This window comes from Crocodylus porosus, unplaced genomic scaffold (genome assembly GCF_001723895.1).
Source record: "Crocodylus porosus isolate Cpor-Errol unplaced genomic scaffold, CroPor_comp1, whole genome shotgun sequence".
NCBI lineage: Eukaryota > Metazoa > Chordata > Crocodylia > Crocodylidae > Crocodylus > Crocodylus porosus.
The window spans coordinates 35118251-35142610 of NW_017728912.1; the positions used below are offsets into that span (position 1 = coordinate 35118251).

Genomic DNA, 24360 nt, shown 5'->3' on the forward strand with positions numbered 1-24360 from the left:
CCGCCGCCTCCGCGGGCAAGCTCCGCCCCGTCTCCCCGGGACACACACCTTCGGACCATAAGACGCACCCTCGTTTTCCCCCCACTTTTGGGGGGAAAAAAGTGCGTCTTATGGTCCGAAAAATACGGTATTCCCTGATGTAGCGGTAAACTGCTACCAAGTCCCCTCTCAGCCTCCGCTTTTTCAGGCTGAAGAGTCCCAGGGTCCCTCCGCCTTTTCTTGTATGGTTTTCTGTGCAAATCTCTGATCATACAGGCAGCCCTCCTCTGGACTCTCAAGCTTTACTATGTTCTTGATAAGTGCGGCATCTAGAACTGGATGCAGTACTCCAGCTGTGGTTTCAACAGTGCTGAGTAGAGCAGGAGAATCACTGCCTTGGTTTTGCTGGAGATGCATCAATTCATGGATGCCAGAGTTTTATGTGCCTTGCTGGTTATAGCGTTGCACTGCTGGCTCATACTCATACTATGGTCTATTACTACCCCCAATCCCTTTCGTTCGTAGTGCTGGTCAGTTTGGTGCCACCAAGCCTACTGCTATGCTTTTGTTCGCTGACATACCATTGCTGTGTACCTCTCTCCAATCCAACCAGAGAGAGCAGGCTCTCCAAAACTGAAATACTAAATATAATTTAACAAGGGGTAACATTCCTTGACTACTTTAGCCAAGTGTGTTGGGTAATTCCCATGCTCTTCTAGTGTTGCTGTAGTGTAAGAAAATCTCAAGTATGAGTCTAACAGTGATTTTGTTTTGAGAAGTAGCATAAGCTTCAGGTTTGTCCTGTGCTTTTGTGTTCCAGTATATACATTTTAAAGCATGCTGTTGACGTGTGCTCCAGAGCCGCTACAGATCAATGAAGTCAGATCCTCTACTAATGGAAACTGAGGCAACTCCATCAAAGTCTGCCCCTCTGTCAGTGAAACTCCAGTGGTTTTCAACAGCCTAGAATATGGTAGAGTGGCATTAATAGTTTCTTTAAGCACAAGCTGCTTACAGGCATTGAAACCCCCCTCCAAAACAACCCAGTGCTTTAAGCCTGGTGTGCTCCCCTGCCGAGTACAGTGCATGTCCAGAAGAGGCATCATGTTAGTTTGACGCAGCTCGCCCAATGTCTGTATAGATTGTGTGCTTCACCGGGACTTTTTGGCACTTTTATCTACTACCTGATTGAACTACTGATTGAACCTGATTGACCTGATTGTCTAAAAGTTAATAGCTGATTGAATCAGCTATTAGATAAAAGTGCCAAAAAACCCTGCTAAAGTGTCCAGTCTATACAGATGCTGGGGAGCTGGGTCAAACTAACATGCTTCCTCTTCCATTAAAGTGCTGTTTTGTTTTTTTTTCCCCATGTCTGTCAGCAGTCAAGATGCTTATTTTAATAATGCATTTATTTAACTTGGAACTTTCCTGCAAAGCTTCTGCAGTTTCTTTTTGAGAGAGAGAGAGAGAGGTGTTGTGTAATGGAAGCTAAGGAAATGAAATCCATCAAGAACTGTTGTTCCAGTGGGGCAAAACAGAAGCTTGATTAAAAACAGTGGATGTTTTACTTGGTTAGAAAAGAATTGGTGATATTTGAGTTACACTGCTAAAATAATGCTAACCACTTTAGCTGCAGCTTTCACAGGGTTTGGGCTTTATTTACACAGTTAAATAATCTGGCAGGGATATGGGGAACAATGGGTATGCATTACGAGTATAAGGATGGGGAAGAATAACAACCTTTGCATAATTCCTGAAGCCTTTTAGATACAATAGTTATGGACACTTCTGAAATAATGGCAATTTATTTTATCATATTTACACTCCAACAAACTTAGATTTTATTTTCTGAATTCCGTGAGTTTATGGAAAGCGTGTTTGCTTACACTTTGATGGAACAGTTGCTGTACTTTTTTCTATTAGTTTCTATTAGTTTCTGTCCTTGCCTTGCAATTTGCACCTTCTGAAGGCTGGCTGCCCAGAGTTCTGCTCAAAGGGATTATTGCAGCTGGCTCTATCGTACTGTAAGATTGGGGCTTGGATAAATACTTAGAAGCTTTGACGCTTCTCTGAAACTGCAAGCAGACAATATCTGTTTCTCCATCCTTTATAGTCACCCCATTCTTTAATGCCACCAAGTTGGCTTGCCTCTAGAGGAAGTTCCTTGGCCTTCCATAAGAGTACATAAATTCCCTCTGCCTGGTTTACCTCTGCCTACCTCACACTTTCCCCCCTTCTGGAATTCAGTCTCTTTATCCCCAAGGTTGATGGCGACTTTGTTTCTTCTGTTTGAAGGGGAAGAAGAAGGGGTTAGGGGAAGGGGAAGGGACAGAAATGGGCCATTATACTATGCAGTTATTTCCCTGGTAACCCAACAAAACTTTGAAGAACTTACCATTTCATTTTTCCAAGAGCTGCTAGATTTTATGGTTGCAAAGAGATCTTGATGGTGACCTGATGCAGTCCAGGGCCAGTCCTCAGAGTTAATGATATCTCAAACTGCTATGCTTGGTGAGAAACAATAGCTCCAACAGGCATGAACTGACCTCTTTCATCTTATTGGGGTCTTGGCTCTGAACCTGACTGTTAGAATTGCTATTTCAGAAATATCAGGCTTTTTGTGGGGAGAGGGGCTGTGAGGAAGGAAGGAGGGATTGGGCAGATACAACCATTATGGGACCATCCACCATGTCTTAATCTCTGTTACACAATTGTGATTGGGTAGTACTACAAAAAACACCAGCAAGTTGGTCTATATGCCAATGAATTATATGGCTAAATTTGATATTGACTGATGAGACGTCATTGATAGATTCAGGTTGATGTTTCAAGACTGGATGATTTGGAGGTAAAATTGGATGTGTTTAATTGTATTTTTTGCCTATTAAATTTTTTTCCCCTTCCCCTCTTGCCAATGTAGCTGAAGAATAAATTTATGAAGAAATTGCCCCGGGATGCTGAGGCTTCCAATGTGTTGGTTGGTGAGGTAGACTTTTTGGAAAGCCCTTTCATTGCCTTTGTCCGGCTGCAACAAGCAGTTATGCTGGGTGCTCTGACAGAAGTCCCCGTACCTACCCGGTAAGATTGTTTCCTGTTGCTTGCAACAAACTGAGAGAATGTTTTTACCTTTTAGAGTAATGTCATATACATTACTCTGCATACATATATTTGCTAAGAGTGTTAGAACTGACCTAACAAAGAACCACTTAAGTATCTCAGTGAGTTTGGAAACTATACATATCAATATCAATATGATAAATAATTTTTACAAATCATAATTTATAAAAACATACATGAATGTACTTATAAATAGACACCATTAGCTTGAAAATTATTTTAAAAATAGCATTTGTTTGTGATTATACATTTTCCTCCTGCTTTTCACTCCCTTGCAAAAGTGTCAGAACTCTATGAGGATGCAGTTAAGTTGACAAAACATGGTAAAACCCAGGCACTGTGGAAAATGTGCAAGTATATATGAAAGGTGAATAAACTGGAAAAAAAATCTCTAACATTTATAGTTGTTTAGGTGTTCCTTGTGCTAATAGAAAATACATATATTTTTGATAGCATTTGTATTTCAGCATGTGAATGGGATTGCTTATAGGCTTAAAATTAAAAACATGCACAACTGTTTGCAGGGTCAAGGCTCTATCTATTATCCTCAGAACAGGAGATATCAGCATTATGCTTCTATTCATGTGCATAACAATAAAGTCTTAAATATGTAATTGCTAAGCTCTCTAACAATGCAGTAGATGGCTATATTATTAAAAATGCCTGACACCTTGGACATATATGTGCAGCATTATGTAGTGTTATGCATTTCTTTATACACACCATGTGGAAACTGTGAAAGTGTTTAACATGGAAAAGACATGTTAAAATGAAATTAAACTTGCCACCCATGCCACATAGTAGATTTACAATGAAAAAGAATTACAGACATAAAGAGCTGCAGTTTCTTTACAATTTTCTCTTTGAATTCTACATTGCTATCTACAGCATTTCTTAAAGTATATTCCTGTGAATATACTGTAAGTATACTTTACAGTATACTTCTATACTGTGAATATGATATTGCTAATTATCTGGAAAGATGCATATGTTAATATCAATTTACAGATGATTGAGTTTTATATTGTATTGATTTCACATTGCTTGTAATTATGGAATTTAAAAGGTACAAAGAACTTTCAAATCACTGGTGTGCATAATCACTGGTGTGCATATATGTACTTTATGTGAACACTGAATTTCTGTGGGTGATATTTTCTGTTTGCAGGGGCGGGCAATTATTTTGGGCAGAGGGCCGCTTACTGAGTTTTGGCAAGCCATCAAGGGCCACATGACAGGCAGCCCAGGGCAGATAAATATTAGTTTTCTAAATTTTTTAGAGGCCCCACAGGTCAGATAGAATGGCCTGGTGGACTGCATCTGGCCCCCAGGCCACATTTTGCCCACCCCTGTTCTGTTGGATCAACTGCTTGGTTGGGATAGATTTAGACAAGCTTTCAAGTGCATTGCAGTGCAGTACTGCTTTTTCTTTTGGCCTTGCGTGAACTTTAAAATGTAATAATTGAACAGTGCTTAGGAAATTTCAGATTTCACATGGTAAACTATAAATTAAATGTACCTCATAAGGACAGTCATAAAACAACTTAACAACTTATCTTGCTAACACTAGAGTTAATCATACTTTGTTTTGAAAATGGTTCATTTTCATGATGAGTAAGTACCTGCCATCATCTAGTACAGGCGTTCCCAAACTGTGGTGTACGTACCCATGGGGGTATGCAAGACATCTCTGAGGGGTACACGGGAGAAATTGTGTAATTGCAGATTTAATTTTCATTATTATAATAATTGGCATTTGAGGGGTCAAAATATAAAACATGCTGGCAGGGGTACACGGGCAACTGGTCAGTCTAGAAGAGGGTATGCAATAATAAAAGGTTTGTGAATCTCTGATCTAGTAGAGCTTCATCATAATGTATACTTTCAATTTTAGACTTGAAATTACATGAAGAGTCAGTAATAGTGTATATATTGACTGAAACAAATTATCTGATTTGGCTGATACTGAGTTCATGTTGCTTGCTAATGATGCAGCAGCTTGCATGTCTATTGGAATTAATTTTGCTGGCTTACTAGAATAAGAACGTCAATAAAGCTTTGAGTAAATTGTTTCTATTTTTGTCTTTAATTTTTTTTTAAGGAATAGGGTGGGTTATTTTTAGTAATGACTGTACTTGATTTCTCAGCATGTATTTCATGCTGTATTTTTCAGTAATTCAGTCTGTAGTATGATCTGACTTATTTTTTTTAAATATAATTCTCACTATCTCAGGAGAGGTAAAATTAGGCACCCTTTATTTTGCTAATAGGAAGTTGGATGTAGAATTACTGACTAACCTCATAAAATTATTCAGTGAGCATTAATCAAAACAATGCATCCTAAGTCACTTTCCCCCTGAAAATAGTATGATCCATTTGCTGTCCTCCAAACAAAATGCTAGCTATAATCAGAGTAGGAAGTCTCATTAGGTTGTATTTGTGACTAATGAGGAACCATTTGCAATGGCTGCATCCTGTGAAATCCAATAAAGAAAATCCCATAATGTTGAGACTGTCCATTACATTGATTTTACAGTTATGGCTTTTGAAATGTACCAAGAACTTTTAGATCATTGGTGTGCATATTCTGGCATTGGCTCTTGAATGTAGAGGCTGTCCATCATAACCTAACCAGGGCCCAGTTAGGTTATGATGGGCAGTCTCAACATTCAGCTATTTGTTTTCATCTTTCTCCACAGCCAACAGTGCACTTGAAAACTCATAGGGCATCTATACACACGCTCTGGGGGGGAAAGAGAGGGAGGGTATTTTAATTAGAGTGGCTTTTGAGAGCTGCTCTAATTAAAACGCCCTCTGTGCCTCGTGTATTCAGCATCCCACTCTTCAAAGTGGTGGCAGGCATTTTGCTGCTGCCATTTTGAAACATAGGGATGCTGATTACATGTGATGGTGAGGTTGTTGGAGCATTCTAATTAGATTAATTGAATCTGCTCCAACATGTTATAATTAGAATGCATCGGAGCAGGCATCCTGCATGTGTACAGCCACCCATAGGTTCTAAAAGGAGTAGGGAGAACTTCTTTTATTCTGTTTGCTCCCCACCTTTATACTTATCCTTTTATATTCTGCGATAAACATCATGACCAACATTTTCAAGTGTGTGTTCTCAGACTTGGGGTCCTCAAGCCATGTTAGGTTTCTAAATAAAAGTGGCAAATTTTTAGAGGTGTTGGGAGGTGCAGAACTACCGCTTGTGGATTATTTTGACTGGGATTATTTGGTGATTGTAGTAGAAAATTCTTAGTGCCTCTTAAAAAAAATCAAGCCAAAACCAACCCCTGGCCCTGGGACCAGGGTGGTTTTCAGGAGCCTGAACTTAGTCTGAAGCCTAATTTTAGGATTTGGATTTGGAAATACTGCCCTTCAACTTTAATAGTTTGGTCTTGCTGGCTATTGCATAATAATTAGGGGTACACTGATAAAGATTTTCTTGGCCAATACCAATAGCCAATGATTAACCAACCATGTCGGCTGATGCCAATCCGATAACTGATATTTATTAATAGTGCAAGGCATTTGGTATTTTAAACTACTGACATAAAACCCCCCCCCTTTTGTTTGTTTGTTTTGTATTTCTCTCTCTGTGTGTCACTCACTCGCTCACTCACTCACTCACTCACTTACTCACTCACTCTGCCTGCTGTGGCCCTCGCTGAGGAAGAGGGTGACTGCCTTATTTCCGTGCATGTTGCCCTCTCGCCCATGGCTCCTACCTGCAGACCCTCTCTCTGTGCAGTCCATGCTGCTCTCTCAGGTGGGTGGAGTAGACCCTTGTTCAGACAGTGGCACCGGATACATTTGTAGCCCCAGAGCATGCCGCTGCCTCTGCACTGGTGGTCTCTGTGCAGCTGAACTCCCACAGCCACCTGGGAGAAGCCCCTTTTGCAAAGGTGCCTGGTGCCCGGTGGAACTGAATGCCCTTAGCATGGTGCCTTACCCTGTCCACATGCAGCCAATGTCTCTGCGGCAGCCCCAGAGTGGGGACCAGACTATACTTGCTAGGGTGCTCCAGGCACATGGCCATATTGATTGCCTACAGCAACCAAAAAAGCCAATGTGATTTCTCCTTCTCTTGGTGCCAGTCCAATAGCCAACCAATGTATCGGTTCACCTTTAATAATAATATGACTGGAAATTTGTTTGCCTGGCAATTCGAACATTGCTTCTTACACAGTGCATAAATTACCATGTGTTTTTCAGCATGGAGAAGTACACTGACTGCTTCCCAGAAGCAAGTGAAGACAGAGGGCACAGACAGAAGTGATAATTTTCACCCAACCTGGTCACAGAAAGCAATTGATAGCTATGACCAAACACAAGTGCACAGCTGCGGAAAGCTTCAAAAATGGCTGATTGGGTGCAAATCTGACCCCTCATTGCATGAGAGGTCATAAGAAGATGTTTCAAAACATAGTGTCTTCCGTAACGTGTGTGTGCGCGTGTGCGTGCACACGGGTGGGGGGCGGGGAGACTCCAATTCACCCATCCCACCCTCCAGGGCCAGCTGGGGAACACCTAAAAGGAGAGCTCCATCTGCTCCACCCCCCCCATTCTGAAAACTTTGCAGCCCGCTCAGAGACCAGGGGCTATTGCTAGGGGAAACTGGCTGCAGCCAGCAACTAGATTTCCCTCCCCCCTGGAACAAACAGAAGTTCACTAGTTGTTGTAATTCAGAATGCATCCTGCAAAGTGTTCTCAGTTGCAGTGGGGAGCTGCACTTCTGTCTGCGCCCAGAGATGTTGGCCCCAAGGTATCAGTACTCAAAGGGTCTGCTGGATCCATCATGCTCTTGTGACAAACCTCAATGGAAGTAAGATCAGGGCACCATACTGCTGGTGTGTGGTGATGGTCTAAACAGCAAACTGAAAGATGGAGAGCAGAAGGAAATAGTTCCCAACAACTAAGGCCTAGAGATGCTTTGGTGCTTCCATTTTCAAAACAACAGCAAGATGTGTGGATGGGAAGAATTTACTGGAAGAAGCAGCCACCAAAGCTTTTTGACTTGGGACTGTATTTTCTTCTCTAGGTGGGGAAAGGGTTATGCTTCTGCACCCTGTCATCCTTATTCCTTTTCTTCAAGCTATTTTATTTTGTGAGGGTTATTTAGAAGGTATTGGATATTAAGTCTGTACCACTTCTGTGCTGCTCTTGAGCATATTGGTTTCAGACAGGCTCTGTCTACCTGTTTCTAGTCCACCTCTGCCAGTCATAGATTCATAAACTTAAAGAATGTAGACTGGAAGGGACCTCGGAAAATCGTTGGGTCCAGCCCCTCTGCACCAAGGAGAAAAGACAACTGGGGTCAAGTGACCCCAGCAAGGTCCAGTCTGCTCTTGAAGATTTCCAGGGTAGGCGATTGCACCACCTCTGGAGAGAGCTTTATTCCACTGTCTGGACACCTTGGCTGTGAAGAAGTTTTTCCTAATGCTGAGCCTGAAACAGTATCCAGAAGTTTGTGGCCATTACTCCTGGTTTTCCCCAAGGGTGCCCTAGTGAACAGTTGTTCACTGAGCTCTTGATGTATGTCCTTGATGTAGCAGTAAGCTGGTACCAAGTCCTCTCTCAGCCTTCTTGTCTTCAGGCTGAAGAGTTTCAGGTCCATCAGCCTTACCTCGTATGGCTTGCCATGCATGTCTCTGATCATATGGGTAGCCCTTCTCTGAACTCTTTCAAGCTTTTCCACGTCCTTGTTGAAGTGTGGTGCCCAGAACTGGATGCAGCACTCCAGCTGTGATCTCACCAATGCCGTCTAGAGTGGAAGAATCACTTCCTTGGTTTTGCTGGAGATGCATTAATTGATGCACACCAGAGTATTACTTGCCCTGCTGGCTACAGCATTGTACTGCCAGCTCATGTTCACACTGTGGTCAGTTATTACCCTCAGGTCTCTTTCATTCATAGTGCTGGCCAGATTGGCATTGCCAGCCTGTAGGCATGCAGGGGATTGTTCATCCGCAGGTTGGTTTCACTGCCTTGTTTCTGGAATTGGCATGCTCAGAGCAGGAGCTGGTGGACATGCATAGTTGAGTGGCCCCCCCAGGAGCACAGCAAAATTAGTATAGAAATACCCCGACAAGCTGACTTTTTCAGTTGTCTTGGTTGTTAACTCTTTTCCTCTGGTTTTCATTTGCTTTGATTTTAGAATATTTTAGTTGCAGAATAGCTAGTTCTTCATGGACATTTTTTAAAGGTTTTCCTATTTAGAGAACATTCTGTCCAGGTTTTGTGTTTTTTTCCATCCATTTTTTCCCTCTATTTTTCCTCAAGCTTCTATTATTAAGGCATGAAATTAATTTATTGTAAAGGAAAACAGAATCCTTCTTTAAAAGGAAAGAACAAGGGATGACAAACTCTTAAGGAATAAGACCACATTCTTATATCATCTTACTGTCCTTGTTAATAAAGAAAGGTGCAACTGAGATTCAAATTTCTCTCTATAATTTAAGTTTCTCATGAGGCATCACATGTATTTCTCATTGTGCTGCATCTGCCTGTTATGGACTTGTATTAATAAGGCTTTTAACATGTTGTCTGTTCACACATTAATTTTAAATCCAGTGTCCACAAGCACTTAGTTATCACACTGATACCAATGACACAGTGGCTGAGTGAAGATTTTCTCCTAAAAGTGGGTGAGGAATATTTCTTTCCTTAATTTCTTAAAATTAATGTACAGTCTGATGTGTAGCTCTCCCCTTTTGTGAATGGCCACCACTGGATTAGGATTATGTTATGGAAAATGTTAAAGAAAGGGTTATTTTGAGTTATCAATAAAGTGGTTGTGAACCACTCTGTTATGCCAAGAAGCCTCAAGTGAAATTAAGTGATTTAGTCAAGGTTGCACAGGAAGTTTATGGCAGAGCCAGGAATTCTATATCTATTGCTGGACCCCCAGTTCACTGCTTTAGCTACAAGGCCATCCTTCTTTGTTCAGTTTTTGTTTATATTGTGTGGGTGCAATCTGTGTAATTCAGGAATTCATCATAATGTCAGATGGGATTCAGTGACTGGTTTGTTGGAATCTTTCCTCCATGGGGAATGTATCCTGGGAAATCCAAATTATTGGAAACAAAGTACTACATATCTCTGTTACATTTTCTTGCTGCTGCATATCAGAGGAGAAGGTGACTGGGTGGAGATATTGAAAAGCTGCCTCAAAATGGATCAGTATCCATGTTAAAGTAGAAAAACACCCAAGCACCTCACCTGTATTTTGTTCTCCAGTAACAAGTAGTGTTTTTACCATTAGATGGGGTCTTGTCTAGTACCCCTTGAAAATTAGTGGAAAATTAGATAATGAACTGGACCTTTGCAGTCACTCTGTTGATCCAGGGAACAAAGTAAATAGCAACAGAGACACAAGCCAGAAAACAATCCCAGAGTGGACACTTGATAAGATACTATAGAAAAGAGGTTTGTCTTTTAACACGTGGAATTACTGCCTTGGCATTTTTTCCAGCTCTGGAGAGATGGGTGCTCTCCCAGTGTGTGGATGGATCTAGTTTTCACCTTCCTTAATTTCCTGCTGTGCCTGCGTGTTTCCATTATGTATGGATGCTCCTGCTTCCTATACTGGCAGCCAGTATGCAAATATTTTAGGATAGGCCTCCCTTTTTTGGAATCACTGTTTTGCCACATATAAACTTGCCTACAAAACTGAGTTCTCATGCTTACTTTTGTTATTTATCAGATATTTCTTTCAAAATTTTCCTCCTAACATGCACAGGCAACTTGATGTTCTCCTTTAACAAGTTGACTTAAAATTCCACACCAAAATTTGTGGAGTCTACTACTGAAGTCTGTGAGGGTTATGTCATTTTGCAGCAAGCTGAGTTAAGCAATCTCTTGTTTACAAGGTAGCTTACTAGTATTGCTGTGGTACTTTGGCCCTTCTTAGAATAGAGGGTGGATTTATATGTGATAGATTGTGTAGATTAGATTACTTGGAATTGCATTTGGGTATAAATATCACCTAGTTTGTATTATAGAAACCCCATGAGATGATTAATTTATTTAGAATGTTAAAATAAATAATGATAATCTACTTGGGAAGAATTGAGGGAAGTGGCCCACTTTGTGAAAGAAGACTTGGCATTATTTGCTTCTAAGTCATAGTCAATTTAGAAGCAAATGATCTTGAATAGTTATGGCCCAGTGCTCTAGCAAATAGAGGACAGGATGAAATGACACATCTCAGGCCTGAGGTGGGCTGGTGCTGGGACCCAGTGGCTGCCACTGTTTCTCCTAGCTGTGGCACAGGCAAAGCCCATGTTGTCAGAATGCCGCCAAAGCCCCCTTGCTTTGCAGACTGGATTTAATGGCTTTCTGAGCCAGATCCAGGCCACAGGCAGTAGATTGCCATCCCCTGCAATAGAGAACAGGGTGACTGGCTCTTTCAACACTTAGTTAGTTGTATGTGGGGGAGGAGGTGGGGAAGGGTCTGTATTATGACAGGGATGCCAGTTTTGGGAGAATATGTTGGGATACATACCTAAAAAAGTCCTTTAGGTATGTCAGGAATGGGAGGAAAATGAATGGGAGTGTGGGGCCATTGCTTAACAACTCAGGACTGCTAGTCACTGGCATGCAGAAAAAAACTGACCTCCTGAATGACGACTTTGCTTTGGTCTTTCACTGGGCTAAAGGGAAAATCACTCCAGCTATGGTACAGAATGAGCAAGGTTCAAATGACCACCTTCCTACTCTTGCTGTAGAACTGGTGTGTGATCAGTTAAAGAAATTAGACATATGTAAGTCAGCAGGACTGGATGAACTTCATCCATGAGTGCTGAAGGAGCTGGGCAAAGTCATCGCAGAACCCCTGGCAAAGTTCTTCCAAAACTTGTGGTCCCTAAGGACTGGAAGAGGGCCAGTGTTGTGCCCATCTTCAAGGAGGGGAGGAGGGAGGACCTGGGGAACTATAGGGCAATTAGTCTAACTTCTACCCCAGGGAAAATCCTGGAAACATTCATTAAGGAGTCCATGTGCAATAGGCTTGCAGAAGGTAGGATTCTGAATGACAGCCAGCATGGTTTCATCATGGGCAGGTCTTGTCTTACCAACCTTAGCTCCTTTTATGATCAGGGACTCGCCACCTGGATAAGAGAGAGGAGGTTGACATTATATACCTTGACTTCCAAAAAGCTTTCAATCTGGTCTCCCACGATTCTTGTGAGAAAACTGGAAGACTGTGGGCTTAACTGCGAGACAGTCAGATGGGTAGGAAACTGGCCATGGGGCAAAACTCAGAGAGTTTTAATGAATGGATATGTGTTGTCTTGGTTGGAAGTGGCCAGTGGTGTCCCACAGGGGTTGGTGCTCGGTTCAGTGCTATTTGACATCTTCATTAATGATTTGGATGTAGGGGTGAAGAGCTCACTGGCCAAGTTATGGGGAAGTGTGGTCACATTTGAAGATAAGCTACAGATACAGGTGGACCTAGACAGGCTTGTAAATTGGGTGAATCAGAGCCAGATGAAGTTCAGCATCGAGAAATGTAAAGTACTCCACCTGAGGATGAACAATCCTCTCCCCACCTACAGGCTTGGCAATGAAAACTTGACCAGCGCTACGAATGAAAGGGACCTGGGGGTAATAATAGACCACAGTATGAACATAAGCCTGCAGTGCGGTGCTGTAGCCAGGAGGGCTAACAATACCCTGGCATGCATCAATTAATGCATTTCCAGCAAAACCAAAGAAGTGATTTTCTCACTGTACTTGGCATTAGTGAGACCACAGCTGGAGTATTATGTCCAGTTCTGGGTCCCACACTTTACCAAGGATGTGTTAAAGCTTGAGAGAGTCCAGAGAAGGGGCACCCGTATGATCAGAGATTTGCGTGGCAAGCCATACGAGGAAAGGCTGAGGGATCTGGGACTCCCCAGCCTGAAAAAAAGAAGGCTGACACGGGACTTGGTAGCAGCTTACCACTACATCAGAGGCATACATCAAGGACTTGGTGAACAACCGTTCACCAGGGCACCGTTGGAGAAAACTAGGAGTAATGGTCACAAACTCATGGATACCGTTTCAGGCTTAACATTAGGAAAAACTACTTCACAACTAAGGTGTCCAGACTGTGGAATAAGCTTCCTCCAGAGGTGGTGCAACCACTTACCCTGGAATTCTTCAAGAGGAGACTAGACAGTCACGTTGCTGGGGTCACCTGACCTCAGTTGTCTTTCCTGCTTGGTGCAGGGGGCTGCACCCAATGATCTCCCAAGGTCTCTTCCAACCTGACAATCTGTGAATCTATGAGTCTCATGCTGCCCTGCACCTATAATGCCTTCAGTGTTTCTAAGAATTTTAGGTGACCATTTCCTATCTAAAAAAGTGTTGCTTCCAACATAATGGAATGCTGTATTAAAGCTCACTTCCCCTTTATCTGTCAAGCTGATGGAACTAAAATCAGGGGTAGTTTAGGTATCTTAATTAGGAATATGCAAATAGACTTGAGCCTAAAGAAGACTCCACTGATTAGAAAAGCAGCCTGGCTTAATGGGAAAGTAGAAGCGGCTGTGAAGGGGGAGAAGGTTATATGTAATAAATGGAGCAAACAGGAAGCTAATAGTGATGCACATAAATCAGATACTCAGTAATGCTTAGGGAAACAAAAGGACCACCCCCACCAAAAAAAAAAAAAAAGTTGCGTTAATGACAACAAGGAGATTTTTTTAAAGGATATTAAGAACAGAAGGAATCCTAATGATAATATTGATCTATGACTCAGATGGGAATGGTAGAATTGTCCATAATGCAGAAAATGTAGCCAGGTTCAATACATATTTGAGTTCTCTGTCTGGATGAAAAAAACAGATGATATAGCTGTATAACAGAATTATGTTCAAACACTTTACATTCCATAGTGTGTTAGGAGAATATTGAATAGCAGCTACTGAAGTTAGATATTTTCACATCAGGAGGCCTGGATGACTTGCATCCAAAAGTTTTAAGAGAGCTGGATAATGAGCACTCAGGACCTTTATAATTGATTTTAATACATCTTGGAACACAAAGGAAGTCCTAAAAGACTGGAAAGAAACAAATGATGCATCGGAATTTAAAGAAGGTAAACAGGATGACCCAGGCAATTACAGGCACCTCAAACTGGCATAAGTGCTTTACAAAATAATGAAATGGTGGATGTAGGACTCAGTTAATACAGGATAATGTAATTAAAATTAATCAGTGTGGTTATGAAAAATGGATCCTGTCAAACTAAATTGATACCTTTCTTTGATCAAGTTTCAAGTTTGGTCAATGAAGGTAACGATGTGATAGATGTTTTTAAGGCATTTAATTTGGTACTTCATGCCACTTTGATCTAGGAAACTAGAACAAAATAAAATCAGCATGATATGCAATAAATGGATTAAAATTATCTAACAGGAAGGTCTCAATATGTAATTATAAACAGGGATTAGTCATTGAGTTGGATGTGTTTCTAATTGAGGTTCTGTGGGAATTAGTCCCATATTATTTTATCTTTTATCAGTATCCTGAAAGAAAACATAAAATCAGCATTGATAAAGATTTGGGGTTAAAATAATGAAGAGGATGGGTCATTCATAGAGTGGTCTGGGAGTTCAAACAAATGTGTGTTTTAATATGGCAAAATGTATAATTATACCTCTAGGAAAAAAGAACTGCAGGCCACTGCATTACAAGATGAATGACTCTGTCTTGCAAATTAGTGATCAACTCAGGAATCTTTCACTATAAAGCAGGTTTTCTGGGAGTTGTGTCTACCTGACATAACCAGGAGTTTATAAAGAGGCAGTTTTATTGCAGTCTAAAAGTACCCACAGGGGGAACAGACATTTGATGTTAGAGAGCTTTTAAATACAGCAGCCAAGGCATAACAGGGTCCAATGGCAAGAATTTGAAACTAGACATGTTCTAACTAGAAGTAAAGCAGAAATTTTAAATGAGGGTAATTAGCTTTTAGAATAGCTTGCCCTAGCAGTGTGGTGGATACTATATTAGAGGCCATTTTTAATGAAGGCTAGATGCCATTTAAAAAGTGCTTTAGTCTTGTTCAAACAAGAATTGATCCAGGTAAGTCCTCTGGTTTGTCTTATACATGAAGTCAGGTCAGTGGTCCTTTTGAGCCTTTCCTGACGCCATACTTGATTTATGTTGTTCTGAAGGTCCCTGCCATAAGTTCAGATTTAACAACTTTACAATTGTTACACATTCTCAAGCACTAACTTCATAGCTGGTTGGCTCTTTTTATAGCTGGATGGACATTTTAATGCTGTAATAATTGCTTTGCATGTGTGGCTGGTCTTACTTTGCATGGGTGGCCAGTCTAAATTTATTGTGTGATTAACCAGTTAATTGTGTAATATATGCAGTGTGTGGTGGGGTCTGTAGTATTTCTCCTTCAAGTCCAGAATAGCATAGCAGATTCACTGAAGATTGGGCTTTTCTCCTAATTAATTCCCAATTTAATGGAAATTGTAAACACATCGGCTGCCTTGTATCTTCTATGTAGTAGAGGCACCATGTTGGAATTTAACTAAAGGAACCTTTCACTTTAAAGTTTTTGGGTATGGTCCAGCTTAGGAGAGAGTGGCACTGAGTGGTACCATCTGGTCTACACAATGGTCTTAGTCCTTTTCCTGTAGACTATATTGCCATATCGTAAAGCTGCTGATACAAGTAACAAGGCTTCCATCTTGGGAAACATAGGGAAGGTGGGGATTGGGCATAGGGACTGAACTGCCTTTCTAGTCTTAACATGTGGCCCAAATCCTTTGTAGGTGAGGTACACAGTTTGAATGATTTTTTTGTCAGGTTTTTTTTTTTTTTAGGTGGTTTGTTTTCCCACTATCCATACCTAGCTCTGCTGTAAATGTCCTACCAGCAGTCTGGAGACATTTAGCAGCACTAAATCTAGTTTAAAAAAAATAATTCCCACAGCAGAGACAGGTGCATTGGCACCACAGCACTGGTGGCCTGAATTTGCTAATCCTAATTCTTAAAAGTCCTCAGCTCACAACCTCAAGCTTTTTTGGTGTCAGACTCCCATTAGCATGCACTGAAAAGTTTTCAGCAGTGCTGACATGGTGAGAAGTATGAAAAGAATTACACCGCTAACTGATGCAGTTATCCTGACAGAAACTTAAGAGCAGAGATCCAATGCTCATGGCTCACGATCTGATCTGGGATTGCTCACCAGATTCATGGGTGTTCCTTATAGCCTCAAGAAATGTTGCTCTTCACAGCTGCATGTTTCTTCACATGGGCAGGGAGAATGGCTCATGATATTACCCCCAATGCCCAGTATTGCTGCCTGTTGGTTGGTAGTGGTTCCCCCCAGATATAGCGATAGTGGCAGGCTGACTCCCAGGCCTCCTGCCAGCTCAACATGCTGCAGTCCCAGGTGCACATGAAAACAGTGTGCCTGGGAGCAATAAACTCTGGCATGAACTGCACCAGAGTGTATTCTGTCAAACTAATAGCACATGTAGATGCATCCGCTGAAACTGTATCTTCCTCGTGGCCCTTTTGACGTGCAGTTACATTAGTATGTATTTAAAGTGGGATTTTTAGAAGTACTCCATGCTAACTCAACTCTACAGTCACTGACATCTCTGAGAGCTTTGCTGTTGATTTTGGTGGGAGCACTTCGATCAATGCTAAAAACTTTTGAAACATCAAGCTTTAGTGTACGATTGTGTCCTGTCTTGTGAAAGCGTGTGTTGCAAGAGAAGAGAAAGTGATCTTATAGCCTCTTACATTTCTTATTTGTAACATATAATTCTTTACAGCCAAATCCCCATGCTCACTCCTTTTAATGTATTGTAGCCAAATTTATGGTATAATGTATGAGCAAATGATCCAGTTTACTGTTCTAAATGGTAACAATCTATTTATGTTTGGTCAGATTTCTATTCATTTTGCTGGGTCCTAAGGGCAAAGCTAAATCCTATCATGAGATTGGTCGAGCCATTGCCACTTTGATGTCTGATGAGGTAGGCATCTTTACATGTGCCATGTACAGTTGTTTTTGTTGTTGTTGTCACTTTCTTAGATGGTAGTTTTCCTTCTCCTTCGCTATGTGATAAATTTGTTGGTGCCATCTTTCTCTATAGTACGTTGGGCTATATGTGCTCATGGCATGACTGCGAAAACCTATACACACATGAGATGTCATCTTTTGATTATCTTTATAATTCAATTTTTGACACAATGATATAATAATCTACCCTTTGTAATTCTCTAAACCTATGGAACTAGAAAGTACCTGTAATTCTGCTGTATTTCCTTGTAAACAGTAATTCTTTCATACACAACTGAGATAACATTTCAACTTTCCTCTACAGAGCTTTTTCTTTGCTTGTGTTTTGAGATCACAGGTAACCTGAAACAACAGAACAGGTAGTTGTTGTGGAAGGGGTTACATCCAGCATTTCTTGTTTTTGTGTTGCACAGTGTCCCAGAACCACTCTTTTATTTAATAATTTTACATTATCCACTTGTAACTTATAATTACTTGCTAATAATTGCCCTCACTCATGCAATATAATGCTTTCTTTCCACATGAAGTCAAAATTTTTTCCCCTCCTCCATGTGTGCCTTCAGCTCTGTACAACTGTTGCCTTACAGTACTTTTACTGCATTTCTTGCATAGCACATGCTCCCAAATGAGACACACGTCTTGTTTTAAGAAGGTAGAATGGAGAAAAAAGATTTTTCTAGAGTCACAGCTGAATTCTGGCTTCTTGGAGCAGAGGCAGTCTACTTGTCAGCTTCACTCTCCTTCCCTTGCTTGCTCAGTCCAAAGCTGGAGGTGTCAGCATCTTACGGCTGTTGCCAAATTGGTAGCAGCTTTTGGTTGCTTAATCAAAAGCTCCTATCACTTGGTAAAGGCTGTTGATAGAGTTAAATCTCTAGCTTCTGGATGAGCGGCAGATTGCACCCCACGTCCACATGACTGAGAGGAAGCCTGCCCCAAGTAGCCATTCCAGTACCCCCATACCTCTGCTCCATTGTGGAATCAGCTTGTGTGCTTAAAACACATACTCCAATTTTAGATGGCTAATTTTTAGAAAAAAGTGCATGTGGTATGTGAGTAAATATGGTACTTTTATTTGACTACTTCCAGCTCCTCTATGATTTCATTATTCTATCTGCTTTGCTATAAACAACCACCTCTTTTTCTGTGCAAAGTGTCCTCACTCTCCTCCTATAAATGCCTTTTTCTTCCCATGGCCTCCCTAGGCTAGTTTGCACCTCCTGCCCCAGTTTGCACACTGAAATCTTTGACATATTTATGAAAAATCAGTTTTAGGAATCTTTTTTTTTCCTCTGTGTATCTCAACTACTGGCTGTCACCCTGCCATTTGCATTTCCACTGACTGACTTGTTCATCAGCAGAACTGTTCTGAAGATGTATTATTTTAAAAAATTGAAATGAAAGTGTTTATATTGTTTCTGCTTTGCAGGCTTAAAAAACTGACCCTGTTTTGTTTTCTTGACAAATGTTGGCAGAATTGTAACAGCTCCCTCTCTTCCCCCTGCACACCTCTCTCCTTAAAGCATTGTTAGAACTCTACTGAAACTCATTGTTTATCAAAAATGTATTGGGGGGATGAATGAAGATATTTTATAATTTTAAAAGCAGTCATTTTTAAAGTTATTTTTAATGCAAGGTTTGATTCAAATGAAACCCTTCTTGTTCAATATTTTGGCCTGCTCTACTCTGAGAGTTAAAATGTCATTATCACCAGCAGCACTGACATATTTATTTGGTAATGTACTGGGTCTTTTATTTCTTATACAACCCTTTTACTTCTTTTGGAAAAATGCTTGTTTGTTTCTGAACTCTTGGAGATGGAGCCTTACAGAGAGTCTTGCTTCCTCTGCAGGTGTTTCATGACATTGCCTATAAAGCCAAAGACAGGCAGGACCTGATTGCTGGAATTGATGAGTTTCTTGATGAAGTCATTGTGCTTCCACCTGGGGAGTGGGACCCAGCTATCAGGATAGAGCCCCCCAAGTCTCTCCCCTCCTCTGATAAAAGGTAATGGGCTGCAGCAGGGTGGGTTGTGTCAGTGAATGGAGTTGATGTCCTGAGATAGATGTGCTAATTATAGGGAAATAAAGGGAATATCCAGGATCTAATTGGATGAACACCTGAACATACATCGCTGTGGGCCATAGCATGGGCAGGTCAATGAGAATTGATGAGTAGAGTATGTAAATAGGGCATGGAGAGGAGCAGAGCAAAGTAGATGAGTGAATTTTATCTCTCTTGTATTAAATTTTCCACCGTTTTCTTCTGCCAGAAGGTTGTTTGACACCACTGTCTAAGAATGTTGATTTCTGCTATAGATAGTTTCAGGTCTTTGCTAAGAGTCTCATGGGAAATGTTTCCACATCATTGCCTTTGTACCAACAAACTATGTGGACAAAAAAAAGCTCATTCTAAGGTAATAAGGCATTTGTAACTGTGTTTAGGCTCAATATAGGATTTTTTTTTTGGTGCTTCCAATGTTCAGTGAGTTAACCCCTTGCCCTCAGCATCCCATTGCAGCTCTTTGTGTGGCAGCAGCATTCTTTTACATGCCACCATTTTGTCAACACAGAAGAAGACATGCATATGCACTGTGTGATGGCTACACAAGGTGGATTTTGTTCTGTGAACCTGCTGTTAGCTACATTGACTCCTCACTTCATTTTTTCTTACTGCTTAGGAAAAACATGTATTCAGGTGGTGAGAATGTACAGATGAATGGAGACACGCCGCATGATGGGGGCCATGGAGGTGGTGGCCACGGTGATTGTGAAGAGCTACAGCGAACTGGCAGGTCAGTGACAAACTTTCCTGTAACCATGCAGCCTGAGGAACTGGTGTTTTTGAATCTTTTCACACTTTAGTGTGTTTCCCTTTTGGAATATTACTTGTTTCTCTGGTACACCTAAATCTGGGGTATCAAACTCATTTGGCCCCCGGGGCCAGTCCATGAGCCAGATCAGACTCATGGACCCTCTTGTTTGCTGCCTTCCCCTCCCCCAACATATATGATTGGCAGCTGCTTCAGTGAGTTCAGGACCTGCACTGTATGTGGCCGGAACTGGTGCTGCATGAAGCACAACTACCACACTACATATGGTGGTTGCCCTAGGTGGACTGTGCTGCATACAGCTTCTGTCCCAACAGTTATGGGATCTGTACCACACATGACACCTGCTGTCAGTCTTGGACCTGTACTGTGCAGGTCCCAGACTGGCTGGAGTGGGTGTCATGTGTGGTGCATATCCCAGAGTGGGAGCTGTGTGTAGCATAGTCTAGCTGGGGTGGCCACCAAGTGCAGCATAGCTGCTGCTCCAGCCAGACTGCACTGCACGTGGCACCTATTCCAGCCATAGTGGGATCCGCACCACATACTGTGGGAGTCCTAGACCAGCTGGAACAGTTGCTGGATCAGTTATGTTGGGAGAGGGGGATGGGGGAGAGAGAGTGGGTTTACCGATCAAATTCAGCTCACACACTGGCCCCATGCCATGGGTATATACGTAGGACTGATCAGACACGGTGACAACACTGGGGGCCAGATGGTAGGGATCTGTAGGCTGGATCTGGGCCACAGGCCATATGTTTGATGCTGCTGACCTAAACAGTAGCTCAGAGTTTCAGAAATGACCTGTGGCTTTAGATGCTCTACTTAAGGCAATTTGAAAGGTCTTGAGCACTTTACATCTGTAAATCAGATTCCCCTTCCAGGTATATTAGATTAGGCATTAAAAAATGGAAAAACCCAGCATTATATGTCACTTAGAAAGTATTGGCTGCTGTCCTTGTGGTTGTTATGAGATATGTATATTTAAAATGCAGCTACATTTTCCACCTGGACTTGTAAAAATGTTTCAGTTGTTGTCGGGTTATAAAAAAGTTTATTAAAGAACTCTGTAACTTTTTCATAAGACAGAGATTCTGTTTTCAAAAAATTCCCATGATTGTAAAAGAGTAAACTAGAAAAAGAGCAAGTTGTGATAAATGAGGCCTGAATTCCCTCTTTCTTTCTTTGGTTCTGTGCCAAGTAAGTCCATTGTTTCAAAGGATTGACACAGAATCAATACATTTTACCAGAATGCAGAATTGGTCCCATATAGGGCACAATGCAGTGACTTAATTTCAATGTACTGTCTTACTGTGATTGAGATGATGTAGTTTAGAACAGTTTTAGATATCACCTTCTCTTACCCAACTTGCAATGTTTCTAGACTAGAGGGAAGTAAGAGTAACGTTTCAAGTTTTGAGGTTATGGTCTCATGCTTTTACTAATATTTATTGCCATGACACTTTGTAAAGTGTTTTGAGATTCCAAGACTTGATATTGTCAAGGTATCGGTCAAGTTAAAACATTCCATTTAAAAAAAAAACAAAAAACTGCAGAGCCTGAAGTTAGAGTTACGATGAATGGCAAGGAATGCGTTTGCAGAAATGAGCATACAGTGTGACTGCCCACTACACCTCTTAATATTCAGTGTCTAGATTGCTTAAGAACGGAATACACAATGTTTGTAACAGTGAACATGTGGTGTGGAGGATAGATGGCGGACACTGCACCATGTGAGATGGCTTCAGAATAGCACATCCTGCATCTGTGCTGGGAGTTGAACTAGATGAGCCAAGAAATCCCTTCTAACCCTGTGGTTGTAATGCCTGTGAGGGAGAGTTGTAGATGGATTATGTGAGAGATTAAGAGGGAAGACTTTAGCTTTCCAGGCGGACGTTAGGGTGATTGATGTTGATGAGTATTTGTGACAAAATCACCTTTAATAATGGAAAGCTGCTTACCTGCTTATCTGTGGAACGCTCCTGGTGGAATTCCTTTAAACCAAATTGTGTTCCATTTTTGGGTGTTTTAAAAGAAACATTTTGGCTCCCTTTCCCTACAAAGTTGAGCTCCACTGTCATCTGAAAGAAGGAAGTGGCATACACCGATGACCAGCCTTTGCCATTTTCTGTATATTTTGTACTGCCAGTTCTTGTCTGGTTACAAATTTGAACCATTTTTCTGTTCAGCAGATCTGTTATCCCATGTATAGAAATGACCAATATTTCACATTCAGGGACCTACCAAATTCATGGCAGAAATAGGGTGTGTTGTAGCTCCTTTAATCTTGCAGGTTCCCCTGCATGCCCCTCCACCCTAATCGGTCAAGGGACATGCTTACAGCTTGCTTCTGATTGGCAGGGAGGTGAAAACTGCTGTTTTAAATATGGCACCCTTTTTGCCTCTAGCTGCTGATTGGCTGAGGGGCCCTGGTGGCCTCAATGCTTGTTGTTGACCAGCAGGAAGTAAAAGCCATAGTATGTTTAAGAGCATGGTTTTCACTTCCCTGCCAATCAGGAGGGAACGGTGCGGCCCCTCTGCCAGTCAATGGCAGGGGAACATGCCCCTTCCCACTGCTGTTGATCGGCAGAGGGGCCCTGCCCTTCCCTCCTGATTGGCAGGGAAGCAAAACCCACGATTTTAAACGTACCATGGTTTTTGCCTCCCCTTGGGTCAGCAGCAAGCATTGGGGACACTGGGGCCCCACAGCCAGTCAGCAGCTGGAGGCAAAAATGATGCCATATTTAAAACATCAGTTTTTGCCTCTGCCGATCCAAAGTGAGCTGCAAGTGCAGCCCCTTCACCAATCAGTGGTGGAGGAGCTCAATCATGCTAGGGGCCCTGCAAGATTAAAGGAGCTGCAGCGCACCTCACTTCTGCCATTTATTTGATAGGTCCCTATCCATATCTTTTCAGATGGACTGCATAGTCTTTCATTTTTCGGTAATGTTTCTGGTTTATTGTTCCTCTGGATGAATATTATTTCATTGCTTTTTACATGATTCTTCTCTTGCTCAACTTACTTTTTCAGATTTTGTGGTGGCTTATTCAAAGATATAAAGAGGAAAACACCTTTCTTTGCCAGTGATTTCTACGATGCTTTAAATATCCAAGCACTTTCAGCCATTCTCTTCATCTATCTGGCCACAGTAACCAATGCTATCACATTTGGAGGACTGCTGGGTGATGCTACAGACAACATGCAGGTTAGCTATCATTTCAAAAGTCTACAGTTAAGACTGGTCCACATCCGCTTCCTCACATCTACAGTAAGATGGAAGCTGATGGACAGTTTACAAAGACTGATTACATAGCACAAGATTTATATGGCTTCTATAACTAAAATTGACTATGCTTTTATGCCTGCTTCTGTCCTGTTAGAAACTGCAAGCATTTATATTAGATGGTATTTGAAAAATAGGAGAAAGAGAAGAAAGGATGTAGGATCATTGCCCTTTCTATATAAAAAATTATTGGAGCTGTTCAAATCTACTTGCTTGCTTTTATGTTGCTATTGTTTAAGTTGAATTAGATGCAGTAATTCTGATTCAAACTTTCAGTGTCGTAAAAGAGCTGATTTGTACGGCGTTTGGACATTGGCCTATCTCAAAAAAATACTGCTGTGCAGTGTTTCACACAGTGGTGTGAAACATTGCAGAAAAAATGCCAGTTATGTAGAATTATTAATTTTATAATAAAGATGATGATGATAGGATTAAATCCTGGAATCTTTATTTTACTTTCAGAAATTCTCTGAAGTCAATGGGCATTTTGTATGATTAAGAATGAAAGCAAAGTATTCATGATTTGGCTCAATGCTCTAAGACAGGGGTTTACAATGTGTTTTTTGATTGGTGTACCCCTGGTGGCTGGTCAAGAAGTAGAAAGTCCCCTAAGCGGGAGGAACACAGGGGGTCCCCCATGCACAGCAGCAAAACCCTGGTTGACAACCGCTGCTCTAAGAAACAGAACAAGAAGGATACATTACTATAGGTTCCTTAGTGGAGAGAGGTAGTTAGTCATGTTAGTCTGCAGTTAAGCAGAGAGACTAGAGCAGAGTGGCAACTTAAGACACCTATACATGTGCATCGAGGTTGTTCTGTTTCACTGTAATTACAACGCATCAGAGTATACTTGATTAATCAAGTCTGGTGAAGTATGGTAATTACTGTGTTCCAGCAGACTCTAGTGTCACATGTATCAGCGTCCCAGTGCTGAAAATGGTGGGGGCGACTGCTTTTACTAAAGCTCATTCAATTAGCTTTAGTTAAAGTGTCTCCATTGCCATTTTTCAGCATGGGGATGCTGATACATGTGATATTCTGGGCTTTTCTAATTAAAGCACCCCCACCTTGTGGACTACATGTATAAATGTCCTTATAAACTA

General features: G+C 41.4%; 1 protein-coding gene across 2 annotated transcripts in view; it reads left to right on the plus strand.

The window, feature by feature from the left end:
* The window catches only part of SLC4A4 (solute carrier family 4 member 4), a 270292-nt gene that overhangs the window by 155959 nt on the left and 89973 nt on the right, over positions 1–24360 (plus strand). For both annotated transcript variants that reach the window (XM_019534275.1, XM_019534276.1), the window contains exons 7-11: positions 2903–3060; positions 17015–17102; positions 18999–19153; positions 19827–19940; positions 23005–23179. In XM_019534275.1, the coding sequence (XP_019389820.1) occupies positions 2903–3060; positions 17015–17102; positions 18999–19153; positions 19827–19940; positions 23005–23179 (690 nt within the window). The remainder of the gene's footprint in view (positions 1–2902; positions 3061–17014; positions 17103–18998; positions 19154–19826; positions 19941–23004; positions 23180–24360) is intronic.